The 15183-nt window shown below is 42.2% G+C and overlaps 1 protein-coding gene across 4 annotated transcripts in view; it reads left to right on the top strand.

Annotated features, from left to right (window-relative positions):
* GATB (glutamyl-tRNA amidotransferase subunit B) overlaps positions 1 to 15183 on the top strand; it is a 46062-nt gene that overhangs the window by 13712 nt on the left and 17167 nt on the right. For 3 of the 4 annotated variants that reach the window (XR_014171838.1, XR_014171839.1, XM_081926100.1), the window contains exons 5-9: positions 829 to 951; positions 5554 to 5667; positions 8275 to 8359; positions 9231 to 9275; positions 11515 to 11704. Coding sequence is in view for 2 of the 4 variants with exons in the window: in XM_081926100.1 (XP_081782226.1) it covers positions 829 to 951; positions 5554 to 5667; positions 8275 to 8359; positions 9231 to 9275; positions 11515 to 11704 (557 nt within the window). In the remaining 2 variants the exon portion in view is untranslated. The remainder of the gene's footprint in view (positions 1 to 828; positions 952 to 5553; positions 5668 to 8274; positions 8360 to 9230; positions 9276 to 11514; positions 11705 to 15183) is intronic. The other variant, XM_081926101.1, reaches the window with a different exon arrangement.

The following is a 15183-nucleotide window of genomic DNA, read 5'->3' as shown; positions in this document are numbered from 1 at the left end:
TTCAAAGGTGAATCTGGATCCTTCATACACGCTCAGGCACACACAGAGAGAGCTGTTCTTCAAGCCCAGGTTCTTCCAGCCAGGAGTGTGAATGGAATAATGTGGCTTTAGACATGAACTGAATGGAAAAGTGTGAGATGACGGATTGATACAATATCTTGAGTGTGACACAATATGGTCTAGATGCTGAACCATAACATCTCAGCCCATACATATATACATGCTTACTATTTTGAGTAGGGGAAAGATTGAGGTTTGTTGGGGAAAGTTTAAGCACCTTCCACCTGCTGGGTTTTGCTGCCAATTCTGTTTTTCAGTGGCCTGTGCTGCCAGGCCTGTTTGTTTTGTTTTGTTTTTGCCAAAACAAAACAAAACTATGACTTTGTTGAATTTTATTACTTGATGAATTTGTTCTCGTCATTTGCTTTTACATGCCAATGTGTTTGATGTTATAGTGATTGCAATGTTTGTTTGTTTGTTTGTTTTAATGCTACTGCGATTATTGTGAGCCTCTTTGTGCTCAACATTTGTTGCTGGAAAAGCGGGATACAAATATTAAATCAACTCAACACTGCTTTTGAGCTGTCTGCTTTTGCCTTGGAAAATGTTGGACCTCGTTTTTTCTCTTGGTGATAGAGAGAAATGAGCGTTCGTGTGCCGGTTCTGCAGATCCAAGTGTTTTGACAGTGATTAAATAATAAATGATTACCAGTTTCTCCTCACACAAAAGCTTAAGCGCTTTTCACGTGGGCTCTTCTTTTTTAATGTCTGAACTGTTTACATGAGATCAAAAGCTGCTGCTCAGAATTTCTTGTCTGTCTCTGCTAGGAGTTGGCCTCATGGAGGTTGTCATGGAGCCCGACATGTGCTGTGGGGAAGAGGCGGCTGCAGCAGTGAGAGAGCTTCAGCTTATCCTGCAGGCTCTTGGGAGCAGCCAAGCAAAGATGGCAGGTAGAGACCTAGGAGGGCATGTTTATCATTCCTCAGCTGTAATTTTCCTCTCACAAAGGCACTTTCACGGCATCTTACTTACTTTGCCTTCCAGCTGCTTATCGTTCGGTATTGTTGTGGTGCCGTGTTGTGTTTTGGTTTCTTTTTTCCTTCGTCAAAATCTTCTGATTCTGAATTAAGGTCACTTGCGCCTCTGGTGCCCAAGAGGGGCCCAGCTGCCTCATCTTCAGCTCAGATTCTTTTGTACTCCTAGGCCTTTCTAAATTTTACATAATAAATCTTAGCAGGAAGGGAATGACTGATGGCTTCTGTGCTGCTCCTGCCTCCCCCCTCCCCTTCCCTGCTTGCCTTCCTTCCAAGTGATGCTGTGATGCAGAATCTTTGGAACAACTGCAGTTGCAACCCGACTATTAATCTCTGGGCTCACCACAGCTATGTGGGAGCAATCCTGGGAGGGTTTGGAGGGAGGATCAAGCGATGGGGGTAGAAGTGGATGTTTGATATCAAACACTTAACATGGTAGGGTATATGCGTGTGTGTACATATACCAGTTGCATGTTAGGATTCGTCCAGCACCTCAGAATTCATTCTAGATCAAGGTCCCCACAAACTACTTATAGTGGAGTGCATGAAGAAGCACACTCATACTCAATTCCTCATTATATTGTGTGCATCTTGTCACCTCCCCCTTGTCTTTGCATGCAGCCTCACAGTTGCTGAAAGCAGCAATAATTATTTAGGAGGAAACACGCTGTCTGCTGTGGGCTCTGTGCTTCTGAACAGCAGCTTTGCTTATTTCTGCCCCTCCTGTTCAGAAATCATCAGCAGAGAAAAATTGTAGCCACTTAAATAGGGCAGCTGCCTTCCCAATAAACCCTCAGAGGGGCATGGAGTGGATGATGGCGTCTGCCACTCCTTGTCAGTTTACTTGAGGTTTCCATTGCTGTCTGCTGCCTTCCCCAACACCAGTTCCTCTGCTTACAGTTGCAATAGTTCCTGCTGCTGATGGTGTCAGTTGCTTCTAAGAACTTTTTCAGGAAAGCAGCCTTACCTGGAAGAGGTATCATTGATTTTTATCCTTTTTTATTATTTATTTGTTTCCATTTGTTTCCTGCTTTTGTATTGAATGGTGCCCAAGGCATCTTTTTAGGTGTTCTTTGGGATGGCTTCTTTTTTTATTTTCAACGCTTACCTGAAGTACCAAGCACCCATAAGCCTTGACATGGAGCATATTCCTTAAGATATAATTTTCAGGGAATGCACATTCATTTGCATCCCTTTTTTCCAATGGTGGATTTTTGGCTGTGAAATTCTTGTGGGGCTTGCACTATTTGCTCCTCTGTCTGCTAGTGGTATTTTTTTCCTGCAGTCTTATCAGATTCAGCCACATTCATTTTTCAGCCAGTGATACAGAGGCTACTTTTGTATTATCTGAGCTATTTCTCATTGAGGATAAGTTTGCCCCTTCCTGCCTTATCTATCTTCCAATTGAGTGTGGAGACAAAGGCTGAATTCAACATCCATCCTTTCAGTAGCAAGTACCTGCAGTGTGCCTAGATCAGGTACATGACTTCATTGCAAGATAATCGGAAAAGGTGAAGGCATTTGGGGGGAGATGCTAGCTGTCTGATTGCCATGCCGTGCCCTTGGGTCTAGGAGAGTCTCCAGGAGTAGATTGAGCACATGGTTGCTACCTACAAGAGTGGGACTTTGAAGTCAACTAAAAATGAAGGTGAAAGTATGACCTGTCAAAGGGTAAGCAATAAGTAGTTCATCTGCAGCTAGGAGTCTAAGAACATGCAATTGCTTAATGGACACTTAATCCAGAAAGAGCATTGTGATAAAGGGCATATCAGAACTACAAATGAGCTGTGGGCCAAGGGAACAGGTAGTAGAGATTCACTTCCACTCAATACAAATACAATTTCAAGTCTTAGGGAATGCAGGCAGAGTTTCTGTTACTCTGCAGTTTCATTATTGCCCGGTGGAATTTGGTCCTGGGCATAGAATATCTGACAATATTTGCCTTTTTTTTTTTAAAGAAAAATATTTCTAGTCCTCAGGATTTGGGGAAATGTACTTTCATATAGCTCCTGCCAACCTAGCAGTTCGAAAGCACAAAGTGCAAGTAGATAAATAGGTACTGTTCCGGCGGGAAGGTAAACGGCATTTCCGTGTGCTGCTCTGGTTCGCCAGAAGCGGCTTAGTCATGCTAGCTACATGACCCGGAAGCTGTATGCCGGCTCCCTTGGCCAATAAAGCGAGATGAGCGCTGCAACCCCAGAGTCGGCCACGACTGGACCTAATGGTCAGGGGTCCCTTTACCTTTACCTTTACTTACATATAGATATTTTGTAGAATCATAGGAGTATGAAATGTGTCTCAAGGACAAGATGCAGATTTTTTTGTTTGCTTGGTTGGTGCTGTGTTTGGGTTCCTGCGCTTGTGAAATACATACGCAACCGCAGAATTGGTTGTGTATAGAGCTCACAATATAAGCAAGAGGTCCAATGGCTTCAGTCAGTGATGTTCAGGCCTTCTGTCTTGAGGGAACCCTTTTCACATTAACAAGCCTACCGAGGAGCTCCTGTATGTTTTGGCTCAAGAACATCTCCAGATAGGCCTGCCTGAAACTATGTTGAGTGGACAATACTGAGCTAGGTGAAACTTCGTATCTTCTTTTATTCATAAATTAGCCAAACAATTTATTGAGCCAATCAGTTTCTTGAGCAGTCTAGCTCTCTGCAAATGTGCTTGTTTGATAGACGTCCTTGCAAACACAAGTTTGTTGTATTCATGCTTTGTCATACTTCACACTTACAGTATACATACTTTACTATAATGTAAAAATCGTCATGTGTGAAGTATGCCAGAAGCTGTTGATCAGAGGAGAAACAGATCCATACCCACAACTAAACCAGCAGCATGCAGTCATCCATCATTCTGGCAATGAGATTTCCTTGCATCCATGCAGTGTTCCCCCCCCCCCCGGGGGGACGCAGGGGTACGCATGCCCCTAAACATTTTGTGAATACTTGTACTTTTTTCCATTTACTATATTTACAATGTGAACTATAAAATTGTGATTTTCTTGAGTCAAAATGAGAGTACCCCCTAAACATTTTTAAAGAAAAAAACACTGCATCCATGTACATGTGCTTTGTGAGAACACCTTAAAAGGAAGGGCGCTGTCCTCCAGCACTTTTCCTTGCCTAGTGTTCTTCACAAAAGTATAGAATGGGAGCACTTGTGTCTTTGGAAAGTGCCCTTGAGAAGACTTAACTCTGGCTGGACAATCAGTTTTTATCCTTTACAAATGCAATTCCTGCGCTGTTTACTGCATTGTGTAAATATCCAATATTTGCTTCACTTTAAAGGGCATTAACTTAAGTGTTGATAAGAAGGAAGATGCAAAAGTGTGTGTTCTGTGTCATTTAGCGGGATGGCATTTATTGGGGAGGGTGTTATATTGGTTGCCAGACTGTTAGATACCTGTTTTTAAAAGGATGTGGAAAAGCAAAGAATAATAACTCGAAAAGCCTGTTGTGGTGTTTCTACCCCAGCTTTCTCTTTAGCAGGAGATTGCCCTCTGCATCACTTTCTACAGGGCTATATGTATGACACTTTTTGGCAGCTGGGAAGGCTTCGAAATTGTATTTGTGGCAAAGATTACAGTTCCTTGCAGGGAAGGCAAAAACAGGTTTCTGACACCTGTCCTTGAGGCGTAAATTTTCAAGGACACTTCAGTAAATCTGCCCTGAGCAGTAATTGGCTTTGTGACAGAGCCATGTGAACTCCTCAAATGATAGTTTCATACTAGACAAAAGCCATATTCTGTCTTGACGTTTTGTGGTTTCACTGCTTGCCGTTAGGGACTTTGGTCAGATTTCTCTTCTCTTCCCAGGGAGGATCATCAAAGGACCTTCATGTACAACTATTAGTTTGGTTAAAACCTCAAGAAACAAAGTCTGATTAAAGGAGGTGTCACATTGCACAAAGTTTGCACAGTAGATTCCAAATGTTGTGCCGCAGTTCTCTGTGCTATGTAGTCTTGCCAGGAATTTGTATCTGAGCTACAAAACCTTAATGGGGGGCATGTCCTCTATTTTTTTATTTTTTTAAAAAAATAGACTATGACTGTACAAGTCCCATATAGCTCTGAAGCAATGACTTGAAGTCTATTCAAAATGAATCTAGAAGCTTGGAAATGATATAAGAGCTTCATTCCATTTGATTTCTGAAATGGTTGGGGGTATTTTCTCAATTGCTTCTGTGTCCTAAGATGTATGCATCTGCTATCTTGAGAGGGATGTCCATGTGCTTGTTTCACAGATAAGAAATGTCGACTTGGGACAAATCTCTAGAAGAGATTCCAGTGTGTGTGTTGCCTCTGACAGAACTGTCAATCCCTTCTTGTTAGATCTTCAGGTGTAGAAAGATGCAGGCATGAAGGAAGAAATGGCCCTTTGATTCTCTTCAGGGACAGCTAATCCATGTCCCTGTCCCAAACTTTTTATTGGAAGCCCTGTACAAACCACTTGCAGATAATGTGGGATTAATTCCATTTGATGAAATCTCATTCTACTGCTGATATCTCTTTAGAGGGTCAACTGAGAGTAGATGCCAATGTATCCGTGCATCGCCCTGGAGAACATCTTGGAGTGAGGACTGAAGTGAAGAATATCAACAGTGCCCGATTTCTTGCCAAGGCCATAGGTAAGTGAAGCACTTCCTCCCAAATGAAAATCTGGACAGGGAGTTTGGAATCCCATGCCAGAAAAAAACCACATCAGTTTCTGTTAATGGGCAGCTTATGCTAATAATATATACAAACCTGCTACCTCTAAGTCGCATGCATTGTTTTGATGTTTCTAGCCTAGCTGAAATCCATCCTTGTGAACTGTAATAATGTGTCTTTGTGTTAATAGCGGTCTCTCTGTTTAGAAACCTTTGGCTTTTGTGTGAGTGGGGTGCTTCTTTTGCCCCTGGCCACAGATGGTCTAGAAATACAGTGGTGCCTCGCAAGACGAAATTAATCCGTTCCTTGAGGCTCTTCGTATCGCGATTTTTTCGTCTTGCGAAGCAAGCCCATTGACAGCTTAGCGGATTAGCGCTACAGCTGTCAAGCGGCTTCCAGCGATCAGCTGTTAAGCGGCTTATCAGCGGAACAGCTGATAAGCGGCTTAGCGGCTTAAGAAAAGGGCGGAAAAAGCGGAAAAAAACCCGCGGGGGGATGCAAGATTTTTTTTGTCTTGCGAAGCAACCCCATAGGGGAATTCGTTTTGCGAAGCGCCTCCAAAACGGAAAACCCTTTCGTCTAGCGGGTTTTTCGTCTTGCGAGGCGTTCGTCTTGCGGGGCACCACTGTATAGTGATTGGTACGAGCCTTTGGGGGAGGAGACCTTGACTGGGAACATAACTTCTTTGCTGCCTTCCTTGTTTGGAATGGCTGCTTGTACCATCACTTCTGTAATCAATAGGACCAGGTGCCTGCAAACTACTTAAACGGTACTTAATTGGCTGAAATGCAAGCATGCTGGTTTAATTTGTTCTTCTTAATTCTGTTTTCCTTGTTTTAAGTTATTACCTTATATTGCATGTTAGCCCATTAGGTGTGCACACATGCATGAAATGTGGTGTTATAATACAGGGAAAGTATAATTTCTTGGCTGGCAATTGATTGGTGGGTTTTTGTTAGCAGGGCCTCCTCTGCAACAAAGAAAGCAAAATGTAATGGCTTACTGTTTAGCCCATGACAGTTTTAGTTCCATAGTAGCACGGCCACATTCTCTTAGATGATGCAAGAGATGCAGAGTGGTGGTGGTGGTGGGGGGGGAAGTATATAAGCCACAGAGAATGTGCATCTATGTGAGTGTCACATGAAGAGGCAGATGCTGCTGTGTTTCTATGCAAGAGAATTATTGGGCTCAGAACAGAGAAAGGGAAACATGGGAGGAAGCCTGAATATTGTCTAGTGCAGTGTTTCCCAACCTTGTGCCTCCAGATGTTTTTGGCCTACAACTCCCATCATCCCTAGCTAGCAAGACCAGTGGTCAGGGATGATGGGAATTGTAGTTCAAAAACAGCTGGAGGCACAAGGTTGGGAAACACTGGTCTAGTGGAACCCCCTACAATGCAGGGATATACATACAGTGGTACCTCGGGTTACAAATACTTCGGGTTACATGTTTTCAGGTTGCGGACCACGGGAAACCCGGAAGTACCGGAAAGGGTTACTTCCGGGTTTCGCCGCATGCACAGAAGCGCCAAATCGCGTCACGCATTTGTGCAGACGCAGTGCTGCTGGTTACGAATGCTGTCGGTTGCGGATGTGCCTCCATCATGGATTACGTACGCAACCTGAGGTTCCACCGTACATCATTTTGTTCGTATGTGTCCTTTACATAGATAAAACCATGCTCAGGGCCACTTACAACATGGGGAAAAAACCATAATCACAAAACGTAACAAAAATAACAATCAATAAAACATCAAAAAGTACACCACCAAATTGCTCAGTTTCCACATAAATCATAGTAAGATCTGAAACAGAGACTCAAAAATAGTAATATAACAGCAACAACCCTCCACAACAAAAAACCCTAAACAATACCTCAGCCCAAAAGTCTGTTCAGCAGCCTAAGCTTTTGTAGCTGGAGTCAGTCAGAGCTGCGCCCTCCCAGGCCAGGTGGGGAAGCATGTCAGAGGGCATGTCTTCCAGGACTCAGTCAAGATTTATGAGTGCCACTATATGTTAGAGGAAGAGCTATAACTCTGTGGTACAGCGCATGCTTTGCATACACAAAGGTCAGTCTGTGGCCTCTCCAGGGAGAACCAGAAGGACTCTAGTTTAATCCTGCATTGTCACTGCCAGGTGGACCAGTGGTTTCACTTGGAGTAAGGCAGATTTATTATATTTCTGTATATGCGGGTTATTTTTGCATCTCGGGATGAGTCAAAAAACACAGAACTTGCTCTTGATCTCCAAAAGAAATTAGTCCAACAAAGGCCCTTTTGAATAAAGGTGGAGATAAAAGTGTGCAGTCAGTCTTAGTCTGTATGAGAGCAGAATGACCGTTTCAGCTGTATGACTTCAGGGTGTTTTGGAATGGGATTGTGTTGAAAATTTATGCCTTCCAAAAACGGTATAAATTAAATGTCAGAAAGCAATTCAGTTTATTTGTGATTCTCTAATATTTCTATTAGGCATTGATAAGCGTTTTAAAGTGTGTGTCTCCCCAACCCAACCCCCCCCCCCCGTTTTGAAAATTTTAAATAAGCAAAGGTGCATCACAACTAAGCTTAATTTATTTTTTTTGGTAAGACTATGAAATACAAAGGCAAATTGAAGAGCTGGAGAATGGAGGAACTATTTTGAATGAAACCAGAGCCTTTGACTTTAAACGTGGGTAAGTTTTTCATTCTACCATTGGGGATTGAAGGCAGCATTATTAGCCACAGAGCCACCCTGAACATATCTGATGCTTTGTTCCTAAACAAAATCATTTTGAATTATGGACCCATGGCCTCTTCATACAGCCACCGGACATGTGGTAGCTATGAGGAAAGTACTTTGAAATTCTGTGTGATGGTTCTTGCCTGTGGCAATCTGGCTTTCTGCCATATTTGTAGTTTTGGTTTTCTACACATTCTCCTTTTTGTGTTTAAATGCTGAAAGTCAAATTCTACAGAGGATGGACTTGGCATACAACCACCAAAGCGCCTAGGTTTCTTCCCCCTGTTACATACTGAAATAATCATCTGATTATGCCTCTGTGAGTGGGAAGATTCCCATGTAAAGACGCTGAAGTCGGCAGAATAATAATAATAATAATAATAATAATAATAATAATAATTATTTATTTATACCCTGCCCATCTGGCTGGGTTTCCCCAGCCAATCTGGGAGGCTTCCAACAGAATATTAAAATACAATAGTCTATTAAACATTAAAAGCTTCCCTAAACAGGGCTGCCTGTTCAGGAGATAAGCATTTAAATTGCTAAGAGTACAAGTAAATGCCAAACTATCTGTTGGGGTGGCCATGAGGAACCTCTGGCCTATGGCCAAATTAGATCCAGCAGGCTGTTTTTCCAAACCATGGCCACCTGCCCCCACACCTGACATCAGGTAACCATGAAGCTGCAAAGGACAAATTTGAAGCTTAAAATGTCAGTGAACCCCACTTGCCAAGGAGCAGTCAGCTAGGTTGGCTCCAGGAGGGGATTCCTCACTGTCAGCACCAGTCAACCAACCTAACTCTTTGTCCTTATTTTTTTAGGCGCACCATAGCAATGAGAGACAAAGAAGGAAAACAAGACTATCGGTAATTATCTTTAGATTGTTTCTGAAGGAAGCTCTTCATTGTAAGTTGCAATTCCCTTTTGGCTTCCTCAGACTTGACAAGTCATTGGTGATGGTCATTACCTCACAGAGTGATTCCTTGGAGTTGAGAGGAAGCTGAACAGAATTAGTCACCTGCTGCCCTTGGGTTAGACTTACAGCGGGTGCGGGGAGGGTATTGCTCTGATGCATTTATTAATATTTTAACAGTGAAGTTCATAATTTGTAATGCTGCCATGTTCCACTGTCAAATCATATTGAGACTAGCAGGTAGCATGAGAGAGGGCCTTCTCTATAGCAGCAACCCTCTTTCTCCCAAGACAGGTTCAACTGGCCTATTCAGTAATGGCTTTTAGTCAAGATATGTTGGCTTCTGCAGGCCTCTGGTGGATTTTTATTGTCAGTTTACTTTGGAATCATAGAATTGTAGGGTTGGAAGGAAACCCAAGGGTCATCTAGTCCAACAAGCAGGTGGCCTGTATGAACTCACAACCTTGGTGTTATCAGCACCATGCTCTAACTGTTTTACTGTTCTTGTTTTTATTGTACCAAGACTATAGTGTTTTGTTGCTATAAATGTAAACGAGCTTGGAGGGCCCAGAGGGCTGAAAGGCAAACCAGAAAATTTTCTGTAAATGATCCCAAGACAGACCACAGCTGAAAATAACATTCATTCTTGTTTGCTGGTCGTCGGTCAGGACTTTGCAATCTATCCCTGGCTGCTAGAAGACAGAGTTGTATTCCCGAAAGTAAACCCATTGAAATTACCTGTGGGTCTACTGAGTAAAAGTGAGTTGAGAATACATCACACTCCAAGCTGGTCTGTTCTACTGTCGGATTGCTCATATCATCATGAAGTTCTTTCTAATGTTTATTCACTAAATCATTTTTTCCCCTTTTTAAAAATCTTTTTTTCTTTTCCTTTGAACCAATGGGTTTAGCTCTTTGCTCTGGAGCAACAGAAAATAAATCTGATTTGTTGTTTTCTGACAGCCCTTCAAATATTTGAAATAGCTGCCACCTCTTTAGTAGTCTGTGCTACAATTTTTTATGACCAGCTGAAATTTGTTAAAAGCCCACTTCCAGGTATGTTCAAAGCTGCATAAATAGCACTTCCAGTTGTCCATCATCATTTTATCATAATATCCTTGCTACATGGATAAAAGTGGGTGTACTTTTTTCAATAGAGTTTTGATTTTTCCACAGCTAATGCAGTTGAACACTGTAGCTAATGCAGTGCTAACCTCTTTAGACCTCATTTTCCTATATCGCAGGATACTGTATGAGGAGAGGGCTGTGGCTATTTCATTAGTTCTTTCCACATCTGCTAGCCTCAGCCTGTTTCACTGCTTAAACTGATGAACTTGAATATTTTATTTAAAATAAAATAAAAACGGGGAGAAAGAAGAATCAATTCAAAACCTATAGTGAAATTTGCTTTTTAAACTGTGCTTTTGTTTATTGAAATCCGGATTTGAAAGCAGTGGGTGTAGCTTAAGTCTAACTTCTTCAAGGAATGCATCTCAGCTGTTTGCAAAGAGACATGGCAACACTTTAATTGTGTTTGCAAATCCATCATTTGTTCGTGCAAGGCAGGAGTTGGCTCTTCAATCGCCATGTTTTTGTGGTGGCTTGAATCAGCCCCTTCTTCGGCGCAGCCCTTGTCATTTGATGTTGTCACTCAGATTTATTTGCCATGGCACCCCACTGAAGATGGCAACTTGGCTTTTAGCGCGGTTTCCTCCTTTCATTGAAACTCCTCCGACTAATACGAGAGAGGTTGCAACCTGCGTGGAACACTGCTAGCATCTGGCTGTCATTCTTCCTTTTCCCCTTTGCCAGATTGTACTCCCAGTTGGTCTGAAATCACAGGTCCTGTTTGGCACCGAGGACGATAAGCGACATCTGCATTTTGTTTGTGTTTTTTTGGAAGGGCGTAAAATGGCTGAAATTTATTCCTTCTCCCCGTTGCTGGCTGTTGACAGCCAGTGGCGGATCATCAAAAAAGAAAAGCAGCTTGAGGCTATGCACCTCAGCACAGGGGCTTATCTGTTGCTGCTGAGAGGACTTGCACTCAGCTGTGGACTCCGAGCATTTGGTTTGCTTACGTTAAGTCCCATAATTGTTAGGAGAAGGAGCGACTTCATCACAGGTGGCTGGGATGCGGCTAAAGGGTTTAAGTGAAAAGGACAGCAGAGGAGCCTCCCTTTGTTTTCTCCCAGGTTTATGCCAGAGCCGAACCTTCCTCCATTGATTCTTCGTGATTCTAAATCTTCACCTGCTCACACAAGCGACCGGCAAGTGGTGAATATTGATTGGCTTCGGGAGAGGCTTCCTGACCTCCCCAGTGCGAAGAGAGCAAAGCTTGTTGAATGTTATGGGATTCAGCCTCAGCACAGTTTCACCTTATTGGTAGGTCTATTGACTGAACATTCAAGTAAACCAAGAAATTTCAAAAGATTTCAGTGCTTCAGAAAACACTCCTAAAAATGTCATATTAGCCAGCTGTCAGTTCTCATAGATTTTTCTTACGTATAAAATGAGTTCAACACGCTTGGCTGTTTCTGCTCAGATAATGTACACAAGAGGGTCTCTGAAACTATACCTGCTTCCCCCCCCTTTTTTTGCATGCGTCCATCAGCATCATAGTAAATTGAAATATATAGCTAGTTATTGTAGCCTCAAAACCCTTTTTGTCTTAAAAACATTCCTGTATTGTAATTTTTTCAATGTATTTGCCTACAACACTGCTATCTCTGGAATGCTGGCATTAAAATATGTGCTCTGTGAGCCCAGTTGGTGCATCTCATCCTAATGTACCATCTCAATCAATCTTAAGAGCTGGGCCAGTAGGGCTTTTTCCACATTATTCTTCAGCTTGTGGCTATATTCTGTGGAGTATCGCTGTCTGTAACATTGAAAAGTCACACGCCAAGCAGTTTTAAATTTTTTGTTAACCTTCTCTTGGATGCATGACCTTTGGACCACCCTTGTAGCTTAAAGGGGGAGAAATTCATAGAAAAGAACAGCACCATATGGCTTTATGACATTTGAACCATTATTCTACCATAAACTTACGTTAATGCACTCTAAATACTGTGACACTTTTCTGGAATTTAATCATGCATGTATCTGTCATATGCCTACTATATGAACAAGCCCTTTCATGTAACATATATGCTGGCTCCAGGGCTTCTTTTTAGCAGTGGAAATAAATGAGACTGCCTAGCCTAACCTTAGATTCCTTTCATTCTGCTGAGTACTCAGCTTTGACTAATGTTAGCCTTTTCTCCTGTGTTTTTTTCTTCCTCATCTCTTTCTGTCTAATGTGTCTTTCTGAAACTTGGACACCAGGCCTATTCTGGAAGCCTGCAGAGTTGAGCAGAAAGTAACTCAGGTGCTTATTCTGAAGATGGTACCAACCCATTGAGCCAACGGGAGTACTATCAATATTTTTGGTCCAATAATGACTCCCTGCCATCCATTGTCTCTACATTTAGGTCTTGGGGAGGGGGGTATTGTTCCACAAACACTATTTCTTTTCTTTTGATTTACTGAGAGTCCAGCTAATCTAAATTCACCTGAGACATCTAGTTTCCGTTGGTGTTTTAAGCCTACATCAGGAATACAAACAGATTGCTAATGGGGAGGATGCATAAATCTAATGAGCAGTCTTTCAAGTTAGAGTGCCCAAGCGTGCTCATTAAATAAATGGCATAGGTACTGGGACACCTTCAAAATGCAAGATCCACACTCCCTGCCAACTTGTTAGCAGAAGCATTGTGCAGGGGAAATTGCATTAAAATAAAGTCATACTTCAGTAATGAAATATTATTATTCTTTGGTTAGTTCGTGTTGCATTAATCCTTAGGGGGATTTTGAAGTATGTATTCTAAATTTCCACCAGGCTACATTAACTGTAACGAGCCCCCAAAAATAAAATAATTAGAGCCTGCACATAAAAATAGGCAGGAAACAAACAATATGCAGCAAAGGCAATAAATTCAGTGTTGTACATGTAGCTGAAGCAGGGTATTGTCCAAGTATGAATAAGGCATTGTATGGTGAAACACAGGTCTAAATAAGGGTTGGAGTTATAAGTATGTATATAGTTTGGTATCCTTTGGACTATGTGGCTGTTCCACCAAGACCTCCAGCATATTCTGTGAATATAAAAAATACATAAAAGGACCTCTGGTTTTGCTCTGCTCACAGTAACTAATTTGGCTCCCAGTATTTTCAGCAGTGAGAAAATCCCACACTTCCCCAAACCACTGAAAAATAGCACATTTCACAAGTGAAAAGTGATACCTGCTTTCTGAAGTTTAGCTTATATTGCTAAAATTTCACCAAATGCTTTTAATTTCACTGAGCTGTTCACATACTTTAGCCTCTGCTTCAACAATAACAGCTTTTTATACATTACATATGATAGTTACGGCCTTATGGGATGCATCTGGTGTCTAAATGTGGGGCCCCCTTTGAGCTCGAGGCCCTGGACCAAATGGCCCCCCTTCCAATTGGTTCTGCCTGCACACGGCTGGTAATTGCTCTGAGCTCCTGCTGAAATCTCTCCTATGATTGAATGGACACTAGGCATGTTAGTGTTGCTTTGGGTCCAGGGTGTTATTTCCGATACATCCCGAGTATTCTCCCCAAACATCTCCTGTGATCTTTGACTTGCATGCGAGTGTGTGTATGAAATTTAAAATGGCAGCAGTAGTAGACAGATCCACATTGGTGTACTTGTTAAATATGTAGGCTTTCTACCAGACTGAACATCTCATCAAGCTCTTAGGAATATGTGTATAATATATGCAGTAAGAAAATTGAATCTCCTGACAAACTTGCTTTGAACTGAATGGGACTGGATAAGGGTTAGGATTTTGGGGACGATTTCACTTGGCACTGGATATAAGCAAGTTCCGTTCAAGGGTTGCCTTGTGTGTGAGCTTATTCCCTAAGCTGACAAACTGTCTGAGAGAAAAATATTCCTCCTATGAGTCATAGGATTACTCCAGCCTTCTGTGCTGAGTGAGTGCTAGTTTGAGTCTGCCATGCATTTTGATCAACTTTCCGGCAGTAAAAGCTGTCTGGAAGCAAACGACTGCTCGAGTCTTGCTTGCAATACAAAAACTGCAAGAACTAGAAGGCAAGGATTCCGCTTGTCACTCAGGAGGAGTTTTGATTCAACTTAAAACACACACTCGCATTTGACAGAAGCATTTACATTGTGACTAATGATGCTTGCTGATCTGCCTTTAATTACCGAGTCTCTATATAGTCTGTTTAAAGATTAAAGAGTTGTGTGTTTTCCTCTTGCTTTGTGTTTGCCTGAAATTGATTCTGACTGTATGTGCCAGTTCTGGTTCAGATGCTGGGTGGGCTGTTGTAGCCATATCTATTTCAGCCATTTTAGAAAGCATCAGTATAGAGTACCATTATGAAATTGGACAGTAAGCACGGCGAGTCCTGGCTGATCTTTCATACTGGGTTAACAGGAGTTTTGCCAAGCTCCTCCTTGCCCACTACTCAACACCTGTGCCCTTCTTTACCTGCCTAGTGACATAGATACAAATATTTACCACATGTGTACACATCTCTCCCTTGGGACACTCCCTTATAATATGAGTGCTCACATGCTTCTGTGATGTCATCAGATTTCACAGGGAAGGGAAGAAAAACTATGGTATGCTTTCGGGGTGGGTCATTCTGTTCTGATTGTGTGTATTTGGTGGTCTCAGAACACTGAAAAGAGCAGCCTAACTGTGAAAACATACACACACAAGCAAAAAACTTTACAAATTATAACGGTATATAATTTCTGCAAAACTAGCAGTGGAGAGGCTAAAGGCTTCCACGCCCCCAAACTGGCTGACAAATCAATATCA

This window comes from Podarcis melisellensis (assembly GCF_964234715.1).
Source record: "Podarcis melisellensis genome assembly, chromosome: 9".
Lineage (NCBI taxonomy): Eukaryota > Metazoa > Chordata > Lepidosauria > Squamata > Lacertidae > Podarcis > Podarcis melisellensis.
Note: the sequence above shows the minus strand (reverse complement) of the source record. Positions and strands in the feature narration are given on the sequence as shown.